The following is a 15365-nucleotide window of genomic DNA, read 5'->3' as shown; positions in this document are numbered from 1 at the left end:
TCAGGAAACGACGCTGCGACAAAGAAGATGACAATGGCGCTAATGAAGATGACAATGGTAACTTAATAATTATTTAGAGAAGATGAGAATGGTGTGGATGAGCTAGGGTTAGTGAGGGTAACTCAAAAAATTTATTTAATTTAAATTAATGACTGATTTAGTGACTGATTAGTTTATAAAACTAGTTACTATCTTAAAATTTAGCAACCGATTTAGCAACTATATTTTTAGCGACCGAATTTGCAACCAATCAATTTTCAACCTATTTTTTTAACGGTTGCAAAATCGGTCACTAAATTAAAAAATAGCAACTAATTTTGTGACCAAGAGTTCCAAAGACATTCTTTCTTGTTTTGGTTGCCAATTCGGTCGTTAAATTAAAAAATAGCTACCGATTTTAGTGACCAACTTTATTTTGGTGTTATAAAAACTTATCAGTCGCTAATTTGGTTGCTATTGGTGACCGATTCTGTTGGTCGCTAAAATCATCTCTATCTTAACAATTAGTAACCGATTTAGCAACCAAACAGTTGTTCACCTTATTTCACTATCAGTTGCAAAATCGGTCGCTAAAATTAGTGACTGATTTAGTGACCAACAGTCCCAAAGACGTTACTTTTTATTTTGGTTGCTAATTTGGTCGCTAAATTAAAAAATAGTGACCGATTTTAGCGACCAACTTTATTCTGGTTGAATTAAAAATTTATCGGTCGCTAATTCGGTTGATCGATTTTGTTGGTCGCTGAATGTAACTGAGCGACTGATTTAGCGACCAACATTTTTTTAGTCTTAAAATTTTTATATCGATCATTAAATCGGTTGCTATTAGCAACCAGTTTTTTAAGTCGCTAAAATTAGTCGTTATTCTAATAATTTTTTAAGTGAATCAATACACATTTTTCGGTTCTTTCAATACACAATATCTTTCTCTTATTTTTAGTTTCTTGCTTGTTAAGCCACTTCATAATTGTATTGCTCTGCTGCAACATTTTATCTTAATTCCATAAATCTAGAATTTTAGCAGGATTAATCAATTATTGCTTTTGGTATTTAGGTATTCGGATTTCATCTTAAACAAAAATTTAGTTATTGTGTTCAACCAATTAACTCAAACCTTTTCTTAAAACACTGGTTAAAATTAATTAATTTGTATAATATTTAAGAAGAACCTTTTATACTAAAATTATTAAAAATAATTAATTTGTATAATATTCAAGAAGAAAGATGAAAATAATAAAATGATCCTTTTGTCTAAGCTAAGAATTCTTCTAATACACCTCCTCTGGTCATTTTGGTTCTTTCTATTTGCCTTTTTTCTTTTTCTTTGTCTCCAATATTTTCATTCCAATCTTTCTATCCATGACTGCTTCCTTTTCTCCACCAACTTTGCATTCGCTCAAATGTTATTACTATATGTAATGTTACGGACGATTTTGTAAACAATTATTTGTGTAACAAAAATTTAATTCACAGCCAGCACTATATTAAGCAGATTGATGTTCAAGAATATAGCTTCTTGATGCAGATATCAAGAATAGGAATTGCAAGCAGATGAGAGTCAAGAGAGAAGTATCTGAATATGCATCAAAATTATATCTTGTATTTGTTAAGTATAATGATACAATAATAGGGACAATTATTTCCTTTATATATATACTGAATAATGGTACACACCACACATAACTGCCTCTAACATTTTTTCTAATCTATCGTAACAAGGTGAATTCTACCAAACCTTATCTAAATTAGAGGATAAATTATTTCTTGTAACATATCTTCTTATTATTAAATAAAATGAAATGAAATTTTTATAACAAAAGTTACATCACTGATTTAAGCAAAAATTTTCCAATTTCAATTCTCCCTCCCCCAAAAATTGATTTAAGCAATGAATGATGTGATTATATACTGTAATTTAACCTCAAATTTCATCGACTTCATGTTTCATTATACTATCCATCGAGTTGATGATGAGGATAATAAAATAAAATTGGCACTATTGTTGTGATTCACACACTACTCTCCGCTAATAATATGATGAGTCCTAAGTAAAATAACTTATCACAAGATTACATATATTAAGATTTTGATGGGAAAGGATGAACTAATTAAATAGTCCAGTAATGGAGTAACTTACATCATTATTAATTTTAAATTTTTTAATAATTTTTATAATTTACAAAAAAAATTAGATCATGACTAATTAATTAAATTAACAAAATTTAGATTAGATTAAGAGTTAAAATTAATTATGATAAGTCAATTAATTTTATTTCAGTTAATAATAAAAAGATATGTCACTAGAGTAACTTATCCACTAATTTAAATAAGATTGGATGGAATTCACCTCATAACAAATATAACAGACTTAACTAACCATCTATTTCACAACTTCACCCTTTTTCCTTTCCTGAAAGCTTAGGCACAATAATGCTACTATCTCCTCTATCCTTAACAAGAAGTAATAATAATGAGTATGAAATTGATTTGGATTGACCGAGTTTTTATTCGCTTAAATAAGTGTTGAGAGTTTGAATCCTGTCTTATACATGCAGTAATTTGTAAGACCTCTAACTTTTTTAAAAGTTATTAATTAATTATTTACGATGTATTATAATTATTTAAGATGTATTTCGGAGATTTTTATATAAAACTTGAGTAAACTCTTATCTTTTATTTAAAGTTCTTATAATTGAAAAATAGTAAATATTTTATATGCCTTCATTTTAAATATTTATATTTTTAACCTTATTTTATAAAATAAAGGAGAATTAATTTATTTGTCTCCAATTTTTATTTAATTAGCATTTAATCGAAACTAATTTATAAATTTGTAATTGAAAGGATATTTTAAAAATAGATATTTATATTTAATTTAATATAATACCTCTTAATTTTATTAAAATTTAATAAAATTTTAATTTATCCAAAAATTTCTAATTTCACATTTGTCCCAAATTAAACCCTAAATCCCCAAAATACTAGCCTAACCCTAATTTTAATTTCCCTAACCCTAGGCGCCATACCCCTTTCTCCCAAAAACCACCGAACCCCCATCAGCAACACACAATACACTCAGCAATTGCAGTAAGAAAGAAAAGAAAGGGGAGAAGTGAGAGGGGAAGATCGCGGGAAGAAAGGAAGGGGAAAAAGAGGGAGGCGGCGCGATGGGTGTCACTGCCGCCGTCGCTGCCGCTGTCGCCAGGAGAAGAGAGGGAGATCTGAGAGAGCTAAACGGGAAGAGAGGGGAGGAGACCTCGCCACCGCGCCCAGCCCGCTGTGCGCCTTGTTGCATCGCCGTCCAGACCGCGTCCCTGTCATCACGAGCTGTCGCTATCGCCGACCAGGACCCATCATCGTTGCTGTTCCCTGCGCCACCGTCGCGCCCCAGCCTTGCCGCCAAGTCGCCGCACAGTCACACCAAGGGAGAACGCTCGCAGGAAGAGAGAGAAGACGCCGTCGAGGATCCCGTCGCCGTCAGATCTGTCTTGCGCCGCCGTTGAGGGAGCTCGTCACCGCCGTGGACCTGCTTTATCGCCGAACTGAGCTATGGAAGGAAGGGTCAGAACATTATGGGAAAGGGAGACGCCTTCCGTCGCTGTCTCGTCGCCAGAGCCGTGTCTCCGCCACGAACCGCCGCCGTTCTGGCTGCCGGAAGCCGCCGCCGAGCCTCTACCTTTTTGGTAAGCATTTTTAATATTCCAATATAAGTTATTAGAGGCTCTGGGCTATTGGTATTGTAGGATTGAGTTCCGATGATTTAATATCAAAGTTAAGGTTGCTGTTGGACCATTGGAGTTTCTGGTCGCTGTCGGAGCTGCCGCCGGGTCAGCTCGGGATTGCGGCTGTTCCATTTTGTTCTTACTGTAGGTATATCTTATTGCGAACCCACGCTGTTAGCTTTCTGTTATGTGTTATTAAGGTTTTCGCGATATTTACGTTTTAGGATTGAGTTACCGGGATTGTCTGTTGCAATTAGAGCCGTTTCTGCTATTGCAGAAGTGAGCAGACCGGCGATTGAAGCTGCTGTTGATTCCGGGCGGAGATGAATGGTTTTTGTGACACCTTTAGTTTATGGGTTCAACTTTCGAGGTAGGAATTTTTTTAAAATCTATTTTATATTACAGAGTTGTGATAAATAGATATCGATGCAAAAAGATTTACTTCTGTGATTATATTTGTCTTATGGGTGTGATGGTTTGTTGGACTGAATTATTGGATGCTTGATTGCGTGAGTGGTGTGTGGCTGTGAATGAAAATCGGTTTGAAATGTCATTTACTTGATTATTAAGAAAGATGGATTTTCTTGGTTGTAGAATTTACTTAGTAATATAAATGAAACGATTTTAAAAATAATTTGAGATATAAATTAATTCTGGGAGCGGTTTGATTGTGAGTTGGTTTTATTTTATGAATGATTTAATATTTGAGCCGATTCGATTTTAAAAAGAGTTTTATTATTAGAATTTGTTGATTTGAAAATAATTTGACATTGGAACTAGTTCAATTCTGGAAAATGTTTGAGATTTGGGAATGGTTGAGAAAAGGATTGAGAAATATTTGGATGGGATCCGAAAAGGGTGGCAGTGTCCGAGTTTTAGAGGAGATGCTGCCGAAATTTTATAAATTTGAAAGTTTTATTTAAAGTAATTAATTAAAAGGATTTGTTTTTAAGCATTATACGTTTTAAGATTTATTTGTCTATCAAAGAAAGAATTTTGTTTTAGAATTGAGATTGTTAACGAATAGAATGAAAAAGAGGATGATGAGGATTTTATTTGAAATATGGCTTTGAAATGAACTTGGAAATGAGATTTGGATTGATGAATGATTATGATATTGAGAATGTTGAGATGTGATCTTTGAATTATTCACATGGCTTATTAATTTGAAATATCTGAGATACGAGGTTCCCTGGATTAATTACCGTGGCAAGAGCCATCACGTGTACCAGGTTGAAAACTCGATACACTGTTGACCCTACGACGTAAGTGTGACCGGGCACTATATAAATTCCCGGAAATGTTACCCCCATTGAGTAATATTGATTATTTGAGAAAAAGCTATGCATAGACTCTTGGGGATGCACGTCGGGGGACAGTCTAAGGACAATTCAGACTTGTCGGGTTGGCTGGATAACTGACAGATGAGCTTCATCAGCCATAGGACAGGCATGCATCATATGCATTTGTATGCTTTGCTTGGGTTCGAACTTGTTTTGGTTTGCCTAATTGCTAAATTGTTCCTAACTGCTACTTGAACTATTTGCTGTAACTGCTTACTACTTGTGTTTTACTTGTCTGTCTTGCCTGTGTTTGTCCTGGCGTGTTACATTTGAGAATGGACTTTGGTGCTAAATTAATGATTGTGTGGTTTGATTGCGTGGTTGGTTTCTGATTGAGATTTGCTTATGTAAAAAGAAAGACCTTAGATTTTTGAAAATATTGAATATTGTTTCTTTGAAAAGGTTTTGAATGATTAGCTATTGGATTTTAAAAGGATTCATAAGGCAATGATAATGACTGAATTTGAAAGCAGTTTTCTTATTGAAATATCTTATGACAACTTTGAAACTCCGTGGTGAGACCGTGTGGTTAGGTTCTCACCCCCCTACAGCTTTACCTTTTCAGGAACCAGATGAAGAGGCATTAAGAAGAGTTATACTGCGTTTGGTTTATATGTTATTGTATTGATTAGATTATTTTCTTCCCTCGTCTTTGTTATTACAATTTTTACAAGAGGGATAGGAATTATAAGATTTATATGTATTATATTATAAGATATTATGTAAGAAGTCTTGAATATGAATCTATGCTTGCTTGTTTTTTTTTTATAAAGTATTTGTTTTCGGTTTTCAAAGAAATCAGCGATACAGTGTTGAGGCACAAGCTCCTATTTTAATATTTAGTATGTAAAGTAGTCGTAATACTTCTTGCTATCAGAGTGGCGCAGCCGGAAGCGTGACATTCTGGTAGTGAGGGTGTTACATAATACATTAGCCAATAACAAATTTTTAAATGAAACTCAAATCCGTAATAAAATAATCTTTAATTTGTCGAATTAAAAAATAGATTAATCTTTACATACAAGTGTTTTGCGCTTACAAGCTTTAGAAGTTTTGAAGAAAACGAAACCCCAAAACGTGCTGCTTATATTACGTGCCTCTTTAACAAACTTTTAAATCAATCCAAATCAATTAACGCGTGAATATATAACTTCCATTTTTCAAAAGATTTTGTTTCTTTTTTCGAGTTTCTTGCCAAATTTTGTTCGATCTCCTTCGTGCGTTCTCTCTTTGCCTTTGATCTCCTTCTGTTTTTTTCGATTTTAATGGTTTCTGAAATCAAGCTTTAAAATTGTTTTGAAGATAATGGAACTTTAGAAATATACCCAAACGATTACAGAAATACACCTAAAGGATTATAGAACTACACCCAAAAGATTACAGAAATAAACCAAACGATTACAGAAATACACGCAAAGAATTATAGAAATACACTCAAAGGATTTAAGAAATATACCCAATATTAGGAGGAGACAGTATATTTCTTCTTGAAATCTTTTAATCTTTTGTTGGTTAAGGATGAGGTACAGCAAAAACAATCTAGAAAGAAAATTTAGAAGAACAGTAAAACAGTACCTTGAATAATGTTTCTTCGTTTTTTCTGGTAATTTTTTATGAAGATTTGTATCTTTCCTTCTTGATTTCTTTTACTTTTCGCAGAATCGTAGTTTAATTTGTTTTGAATGTCACTTGAATCATGATGGTTTGCGTTTTGATTGAGGAAGAAGAGGAAGAGTGGGGCATAATGAATGTGTTGTAAGGCGCGTGCGTTGGACACTCAATTTAAAAGCGTGGTGCGCATATTTTTTTCTTGGATTTGGGCAAACTTATATAGCTTGTAAGCCAAAAATGCTTGTATGTATAGCAGATCTCTTAAAAATACCGTAAAAAAACAAAAAATAATGTAATGAGTAATTATGAAAATTAATTGTGATGAGAAATTATTACTTTGGTGTCTTGCATCATTAGTTTATGCTTTTGGATTTATTTTCCTTTTATGAGATTATTGTTTACATTCTTCTCATTTAATTTATAATAATTAGTTTTCTTTGTCTACGACGAGATAGTGATATCTTTGGTAACCTTCTTAGGATAACATACATCTTTCAAACAATGACCGGATCCTATAGCTTCAAATCATACAGCCATGAACAAGTAAAGAAAATTTTAAATCACATGGATCCTACATCTTATTATAATGATGATAAAAAAAATTAAATTAAAGTTAAACAACTTATTAATGGTAAATTAGTGATTTGTAACAATAAATTTAATTTTTGTGCTATAGATAAAAGAGTATTAATAAGGATTTAATTAAATTTATAGTAATTTAAAAAGAAAAGAATAAATAAAAATAATATAATAAAAATAAATCTATCTATTTATAAAAAAATATTTAGTCATTCTCCCAAAAGATCAATTATCTGCGGCTATCCTCGCTTAAATAATAATTAGCTGAAAAGTCAAAGTTAATGCGAATTTCTATATTATTAGTGCACTTTTTCGATCTTTCTCACTCCATTAAATAATAATAATGCTAATAACATATAAAAAATATTTCAAAAACAATAAAAATTCGTTCAAAGTGATTCAATTTTTTATTTTATATTTATTAATTATTATTAAAATAAATAAATAATTTTATATAATTATAAATATTATATATATAAAATTACAGATACTAAATTAAATAAATAATTTTATATTGTTGACTATCTAACATTGCTCCTGTAGATCAAAATAAAGAACAGAAAAGCATATATATAACAATCAAAACATTTTACCAAAGTAGTACATTTAACTTGAAAGGATCGGATACATTTATTTATATATTGCTTTTGCTACAAAATTAAAACAATAACAACAATATCAAAAAAAAAAAAAACAACTAATTAAATAACTAGGCACTTGCCTGTTATACATATCTTAGCTTACACCTTATAACAACCTCATGAAAATGAAGCAAGATGAAATAACATGCATTACTATGAACAACATATATAACTCATATGAATTTTTCTTCCAACCCAAAACCCTAAAATCATAACTAATAATAATGATGAAAGGTAGTATTATTAACCTCATTGGTGGTGGTACCCCACAAGGAATTCATCATCAGCATTTGATCATCTTCAGTAGAAAGATCCCATTGATGATGATTATTATTATTATTATTGGATTGATGAGCCAAATCCCAATCATGCCACTGATGATAGTCACCAACTGAGGATGATGAACAACTATTATCATTGTTATTGTTGTTGTACCAATAATTATGTTCACTAATGGAGGCAGCAATATTATTATTCTTATGATTCTTGCTCTCTTCTTCTTCTTCTTCACTTGTTGTTCTTGTTGCTCCAATTACATCCATATCCAAATCCATATCCATATCTATCATTTGGCCACACTCATCATCATCATAATAATAATTTCCATTAGGCTCCTCTTTAAGGGCTATATTGTTATTATTATTATTATTATTGACAAGCACCCCATTTTCAAACATTTGAGTAAGTCTCATGATTTCTTCATCTGGCCATTCATATGCTCCCAATAAACCCTCATCAAAATCTCCATTATTATTGTTATTCATGAAGCTACTAGGATTATTGTTGTTCCCCAACTCCATTTGGAAGTAAGCATCCATCATTGAAATTCCCTTGCCATCATCATCATCATGATCATGATCTCCTAAAATGTTGCAACAATTTTGGGAACTTGTTGTGATTGCTTCTCTTTTAGGCAATGAAGTCTTGTTGGTTTCTTGAATTGTTGATGATCTTCTAGGTGCTGCTCTTCTCTTGGATGCAGCTTCATTGAGAGCAGCCATGTCAATTGGAGGAAGAGATTCATTGAGTGATCTCATGAAACAGTAAATCTTTCTTCTCAGATGAGAGTTCCAATAGTTCTTTATCTCATTGTCTGTTCTTCCAGGTAAATGTCCTGCTATCACTGACCACCTACAACCAAAGTCATTATTTTTTATAAACTTAATTACCCACCAAAATAATAATAAAGTTTTTCTTCAATTCCTATAAAATTTTAAACTTCTGTATTTTGGTTATTATTGTTAATTTGTTACATTAAGTATATTACATCAACATTTAATCTTTTTTTTTTGTTGCCTACGGTATTTCTTAGTCTGATAAGTTAAAGCAGACCTAAGCTTCATTTAAGAGGTTGTTGCTGGCTAATAAGTTACTGCATACACAAGGCAAAATTTGAATTCTCGACATACTTAAATAGACAAATGAACTAACTACTCAATCATCTCAAATTAGTTACATCAATATTTAATCAGTTATGTTATTATTGTCATTACTTAATAAAACAAATTAACGATAGGGGCTAAAAAGAAAAATTTATAGAGATGGAAAAATTGGTATTTTATGGGTAGCAAAAACTTATTTTTAAACTTATTTTAAATTAAAATCGTATAATACTATATTATTTTTTATTTTTTATTTTAAATTTCTTAATAATAATAATAATAATAATAATAATAATAATAATAATAATAATAATGTATTCAAATAAAATACGAGAATGGAAAAAAATAACGGCCAATAGGATGACTATGAATTATACATACAATAATTGTTGGGACACTAAATTAAATTTGAATTTATTAAATGACGAATTTCATAAAATCCTACTGTATAGCAATCCATCATCGGTTAGTAACTTTTATTTCACGAGTACAATTCTTGTACAATAATTTTGTAAAATTAACAGGATGTTTAGAAATCTTATGAAATGGAAATTGAATTTAATTCTAATATTTAAAATAAAAATAATTAAATTAATTTAGATAAATTTAATTTTTAGTATAAATTTTGTGTAAGTGAAAAATATATCCAAGTTCCTATATATATAACAGCTCATGTACGACCAATTAAATACATACCCCACTTCCCGTTTGTAATTTAGTACAGACAGTGGCGGAAAGTACCAAATGCAGTGACTGGAAATTTTTCTAGACCCACATCCTAGACATTATATATTTGAATTTATAATAAATAAATAACAATTTTATTTTTGATACATTTTAATTTAATCATAGTTTATCATATATATATATAATTAATAAAATAACATGTTTAGTTAATGGTTAGCTTTTATACAAATTCAGTAAATAATTGAAAATTATAATTATGTTTATATACATGCATGTAGTGTATATAATAGGGTTATATATTAAAAAGGATCTTTTCATAAGTTTTTGTCATCAATGCCAATTTAAATTTATAATTTTTAATATATGATTCGTATCATCACCAATGTCACTTATTATCTTTTTTATTTTTATTATTAGATACTACCTAATTTTTTAATTGAGTTTTTCTATATAGTATAGAAAGAGTTTCAAGTATACTTGGAATTAGAGGCGGAGCTAAATATTGCGAAAAGGGGACAACGATTTCTTAATTTTAATATTTTACATGTAAATTAGATGTAAATTTCAGTTTAGTTCTCTTTAAAAATTTATTTTAATATTATTTTATTGTGTAAATATTTTTAACTTCTCATAATATTTCTTCTAACTCTGCCCTTGTTTAAAATATCGATATTCAGTTGTTTTAACTGTTGATTTAAATTATAAAAAATATATATAATATATATTAATTAAAATTAACGGTTAAAACAGATACACTTAAAATTTTTCTACTATATATCTACATACAATATATCTACATACAAGTTGGTGTACCAACTATGGGAGTATATAGGTCCACCTTAGCTTGGTGGAATATTATGGAGGCACCTACCCCAAAAGGAAAACTACATTTCACGGCATTACTAAATGTGAAATGGTACTGAACCCCACCTTGATTTTGTTTTCTTTTTTAAGGAGAAATATATACATATATGATGGAAAATGCTGGTTATTATATATATAGTACTTATCTGTATATTTGCGTTGTAAATAATATAGTATTATTGTTTGTATTATATATGAACTATTATTATTAGAGTATTAATAACCCAAAAAAAAAAAAGGCTAAAACAAAATGAATAACTTGAGAATACAAACAATAATAGATAGATTATATACACTTTATTAGTCCCTAAAATCAAAAGTAAAATGAGCTAATAAATAAGTTTGCGTTATTATTGTCGGCATATTTTATTATTATTATGGTTGGTGAGGTATTGAAGAAGGGCTGTACAAGCCAACCTTACAGATTCAAATGTTTTTAAAGTTTGCATTACAAACGTATATATTCTCTCCTATCTATACCTTCAGTTTGGTCCTACAGAAAGAATAAGAATGAATGTCCCAAACTTATTAAGGAATATTTGCTCCTTTTATTAAAAAAAAAAATCCAAAATACCCTACAAGAAAAAGTTATTTTAATAGTATTTGTTTTTAGGTATTAAAAAAATATATTTAGTATTATTAGAAAATAGTTTACAAGTATTTTTTACAATCGCTTAATTGTTAATAAAACCTTTATTAACAATACTTTTATTGATACTTATTTTTTCAATCAATAATAATTATCATGAAATTTTTTTATTAAGAATTAAACTCTATATCTTTAAGTTAAAAAAAATTATACCATATCATAAAGCTATTTTTTTAATTTAAACTAAAAAGAATAATTATATCTCTAACCATACTCAAACGTCAATAAAGAATTTTTGACATGAAGTGAAATACATTTGAATATTTTTCTTTGACAAATATAATTAAACATTTTTTGACATAATTATTGGTTATAAAAATACTCTTACAAAATAATTATTTTATACTAATGATGGTGAAGCATGGTAATAAGTTGAATGAATCCCAGAAAAGCTCACCTATTACCAAGAACAGCATGCAACTTGACAATGATCTCTTCTTCTTGAGGAGTGATGTTCCCTCTCTTCACATCTGCTCTCAAATAGTTTATCCACCTCAGCCTGCAACTCTTTCCACACCTTAACAAACCTTCACCAACAAATTCAATCAAATTAACATATTACAATTCCAATTAATCTATGAATAATGAATAATATATATTATTATATACCTGCATTCTTGGGCAAGTTCCTCCATGATCCTTCCCCATTCTCTTGGATATAATCGGTCAAGATCTTATCCTCTTCAGCAGTCCATCTTCCTTTCTTCAGCCCAACTTTCTCACAGCATGGTGTTCTCCCCATTATTGATGATACAAGGACACTAACTATTAGAGGAGCTAGGTTGTATAGTAGTAGCAAGCATGAAGAATATGCAACACTGTAGCACAATATATAAGTGGAGTAGGTGGTAATTAATAATGGTAAGGGTTGAATTTTCAGCCAGGAAGGAAAAAAAGGGTACCCTTTTTGCAGTGTGAAGTACGTTACTTTTTGTAACTTTTTGCAGTGTACATACACAAATTACTATGTGAGTTTAATTAGTTCTACTATTCCCACCACAAGATCAACTTGTAAGCCCTATTTGTTGTGGTTATTGGATAGGATATATGCATTTCTATCATTTGGGGCCTATTTCTCATTCATAGTAATAAATGTTGATTTATTTTCATCACATACATTAAACCTACTATCATGTAATTTTACTATACTTGGTTGGCACAGGATTCAGTGGTCCAGGAACCTTTGGACCACTTAGTGGTCCAAGTAGAAAACATGTTTTTAGAGTTTTTTTATCAATTGCTACGTAGTTTTTGAACTAATTTTAATTACAAATCAACCCCATATATTTTATTTAATTATAAAAATAGTTTTTTATTTTATAAATTATTATTTTATCAATTATCTATTATATTTATTAACAATCAAATACAAAAATAACAACCAATTATATCCTCCATTCATCCTAATAATTCCAATTGATTAAATAATTAACTTTGATCTCGTTACGTTCGTCCATGGCTTCCAAATCGTGTTTCCTTGAAATTCAATCGATTGGTTTTTCAAAACAATCGATTGAATGATAACTCAATCGATTGGTTTACACTATATCACAAAACAATCGATTGAAAGTTGTAAGGTAGAATGGTAAAAAGCTTATACCAATCGATTGTTTATACTTTCCAATCGAATGAATACCTCAAAACAATCGATTGTTGTTGTTACTCAATCGATTGAATTCACGAAAACAACATGGATTTGCCAAATACAATCGATTGGAAAGTGATGACATTGAAGTTTTAGCCAAATTCAATCGATTGGTAATGTAATACAATCGATTGGAAGGTGATGAAGTTGAATGTTTTGCCAATTTCAATCGATTGGTAATGGTACCCAATCGATTGAAATGAAACTGTACACTGAAAATTTATAAATTCACCTTTGCTTCGCATGCTGCAACTAATGCATGTTACATACAAGAAACTAAAAAGCACATAAAATAAAAACAGACAATTAATTACATGATTGTTCTATTTTAAATTTAATCTGTTTGTCCTCTGATTTTGCGCCACTGAAATACAATCAAGAAAATAATCCATGTTTAAATCAAACGCAGGACCAAGATGCTCAACATTCATAATACCTAATGAAATAAATTATAATGCATGGATCACAATAAAATAGCAATAATCCAAATAAAGTAGTATCAAATGGGTAGTAGCAGGAATATCTATATGGTATGAACTTGTATGAGGAGGAATTCATCAGCCTTGCTTTGATTCCTTCTTTGATTACGTTGTTGGTTACTTGCAAGTTCAATTTTTGTTTTATTATGTCAATTTTGTTTTATTATATGGTTTGAAACTCTTGATTATTCAATTCATTCTTAAGCAAGATGTCCAAAACAAAATACTGAAAGAAGAGAAAGGATGAGCTTGTTATTTAGATTATTTTTTTATTAGTTTAATATTGATGATAATTAATTATAACAAAAGTACATAAGGAGTACATAAGATTAACCATAAAATATTTTTTATAATTTTTTATTTTTATTATCAAATTTATATTTTTGTTAATGTTGGTTTTGGTTCTTTCTTTTATTCTGCTACTACTCATTTGATACTACTTTATTTGGACTATTGCTATTTTATTGTGATCCATGTATTATAATTTATTTCATTAGGCATTATGGATGTTGAGCATCTTGGTCCTGCGTTTGATTTAAACATGGATTATTTTCTTTCAGTGGCGCAAAACCAAAGGACAAACAGATTAAATTTAAAATAGAACAATCATGTAATTAATTGTCTGTTTTTATTTTATGTGCTTTTTAGTTTCTTGTATGTAACATGCATTAGTTGCAGCATGCGAAGCAAAGGTGAATTTATAAATTTTCAGTGTACAGTTTTATTTCAATCGATTGAGTACATTACCAATCGATTGAAATTGGCAAAACATTCAACTTCATCACCTTCCAATCGATTGGATTACATTACCAATCGATTGAATTTGGCTAAAACTTCAATGTCATCACTTTCCAATCGATTGTATTTGGCAAATCCATGTTGTTTTCGTGAATTCAATCGATTGAGTAACAACAACAATCGATTGTTTTGAGACATTCATTCGATTGGAAAGTATAAACAATCGATTGGTATAAGCTTTTTATCATTCTACCTTACAACTTTCAATCGATTGTTTTGTGATATAGTGTAAACCAATCGATTGAGTTATCATTCAATCGATTGTTTTGAAAAACCAATCGATTGAATTTCAAGGAAACACGATTTGGAAGCCATGGACGAACGTAACGAGATCAAAGTTAATTATTTAATCAATTAGAATTATTAGGATGAATGGAGGATATAATTGGTTGTTATTTTTGTATTTGATTGTTAATAAATATAATAGATAATTGATAAAATAATAATTTATAAAATAAAAAACTATTTTTATAATTAAATAAAATATATGGGGTTGATTTGTAATTAAAATTAGTTCAAGTACTACGTAACAATTGATAAAAAAACTCTAAAAACATGTTTTCTACTTGGACCACTAAGTGTTCCAAAGGTTCCTGGACCACCGAATCCTGTGCCTACTTGGTTACATGCATGCTCCTTTCCTTCTTAGGCTTTTCATCTATTAGGTATATATTTTAACTATTTTAATTAACCTAGTTTTAAAACATTGATTGCTTAGTTGGATTTTTTCATTCAGAAATATTTAGTAACAAAAAAATTTGTCAAAAATTGTAAGAATTTGTCTTATTTAAGATTCATTAATCCTAATAACAATAATTAATAAATATTAAATAAGATAAGTTTTGATTTTCTAAAAAAAAAAAAACTAATCTTGATATAGACAACAAGTGTGGTAATGTAAATATTTGTTTTTTCCCATTCTAAAAGACTATTAGTTGTACATAGATACAGTCGATATCTAAAAA

The 15365-nt window shown here is 29.7% G+C and overlaps 2 protein-coding genes across 2 annotated transcripts; one reads left to right on the top strand and one right to left on the bottom strand.

Annotated features, from left to right (window-relative positions):
- The first annotated feature begins 2470 nt into the window (after positions 1-2470).
- Positions 2471-5863, top strand: LOC112794678 (uncharacterized). The gene is made up of 5 exons (XM_025836663.3): positions 2471-2474; positions 3093-3683; positions 3773-3866; positions 3947-4092; positions 5617-5863. The coding sequence occupies exons 1-4, from the start codon at positions 2471-2473 to the stop codon at positions 4047-4049; spliced, it is 792 nt and encodes a 263-aa protein (XP_025692448.1). The 3' UTR covers positions 4050-4092; positions 5617-5863.
- Positions 5864-7860: 1997 nt separating this feature from the next.
- LOC112794220 (uncharacterized) lies at positions 7861-12589 on the bottom strand. The gene is made up of 3 exons (XM_025836327.2): positions 12088-12589; positions 11876-12005; positions 7861-9027 (listed from the first exon to the last, which is right to left on the bottom strand). Exons 1-3 carry the CDS (start codon positions 12218-12220, stop codon positions 8112-8114), a joined length of 1179 nt encoding a protein of 392 aa, XP_025692112.1. The 5' UTR covers positions 12221-12589; the 3' UTR covers positions 7861-8111.
- Positions 12590-15365: the final 2776 nt, after the last annotated feature.

Source organism: Arachis hypogaea, chromosome 4 (assembly GCF_003086295.3).
Source record: "Arachis hypogaea cultivar Tifrunner chromosome 4, arahy.Tifrunner.gnm2.J5K5, whole genome shotgun sequence".
NCBI lineage: Eukaryota > Viridiplantae > Streptophyta > Magnoliopsida > Fabales > Fabaceae > Arachis > Arachis hypogaea.
The sequence above is the reverse complement of the archived record's forward strand: the minus strand, read 5'-3'. Positions and strand labels throughout refer to the sequence as shown.

Bases quoted from the DNA above. Each gene is read 5' to 3' on its own strand.
- LOC112794678 (XM_025836663.3), top strand. The intron at 3,684-3,772 runs GTAAGCATTTTT...TTAATATCAAAG, and splicing joins GCCGAGCCTCTACCTTTTTG to TTAAGGTTGCTGTTGGACCA. The intron at 3,867-3,946 runs GTAGGTATATCT...TTTACGTTTTAG, and splicing joins TGTTCCATTTTGTTCTTACT to GATTGAGTTACCGGGATTGT.
- LOC112794220 (XM_025836327.2), bottom strand. From the start codon at position 12,220: ATGGGGAGAACACCATGCTGTGAGAAAGTTGGGCTGAAGAAAGGAAGA. The intron at 12,006-12,087 runs GTATATAATAAT...TTGTTGGTGAAG, and splicing joins GAACTTGCCCAAGAATGCAG to GTTTGTTAAGGTGTGGAAAG. The intron at 9,028-11,875 runs GTGAGCTTTTCT...CTTTGGTTGTAG, and splicing joins CATGCTGTTCTTGGTAATAG to GTGGTCAGTGATAGCAGGAC.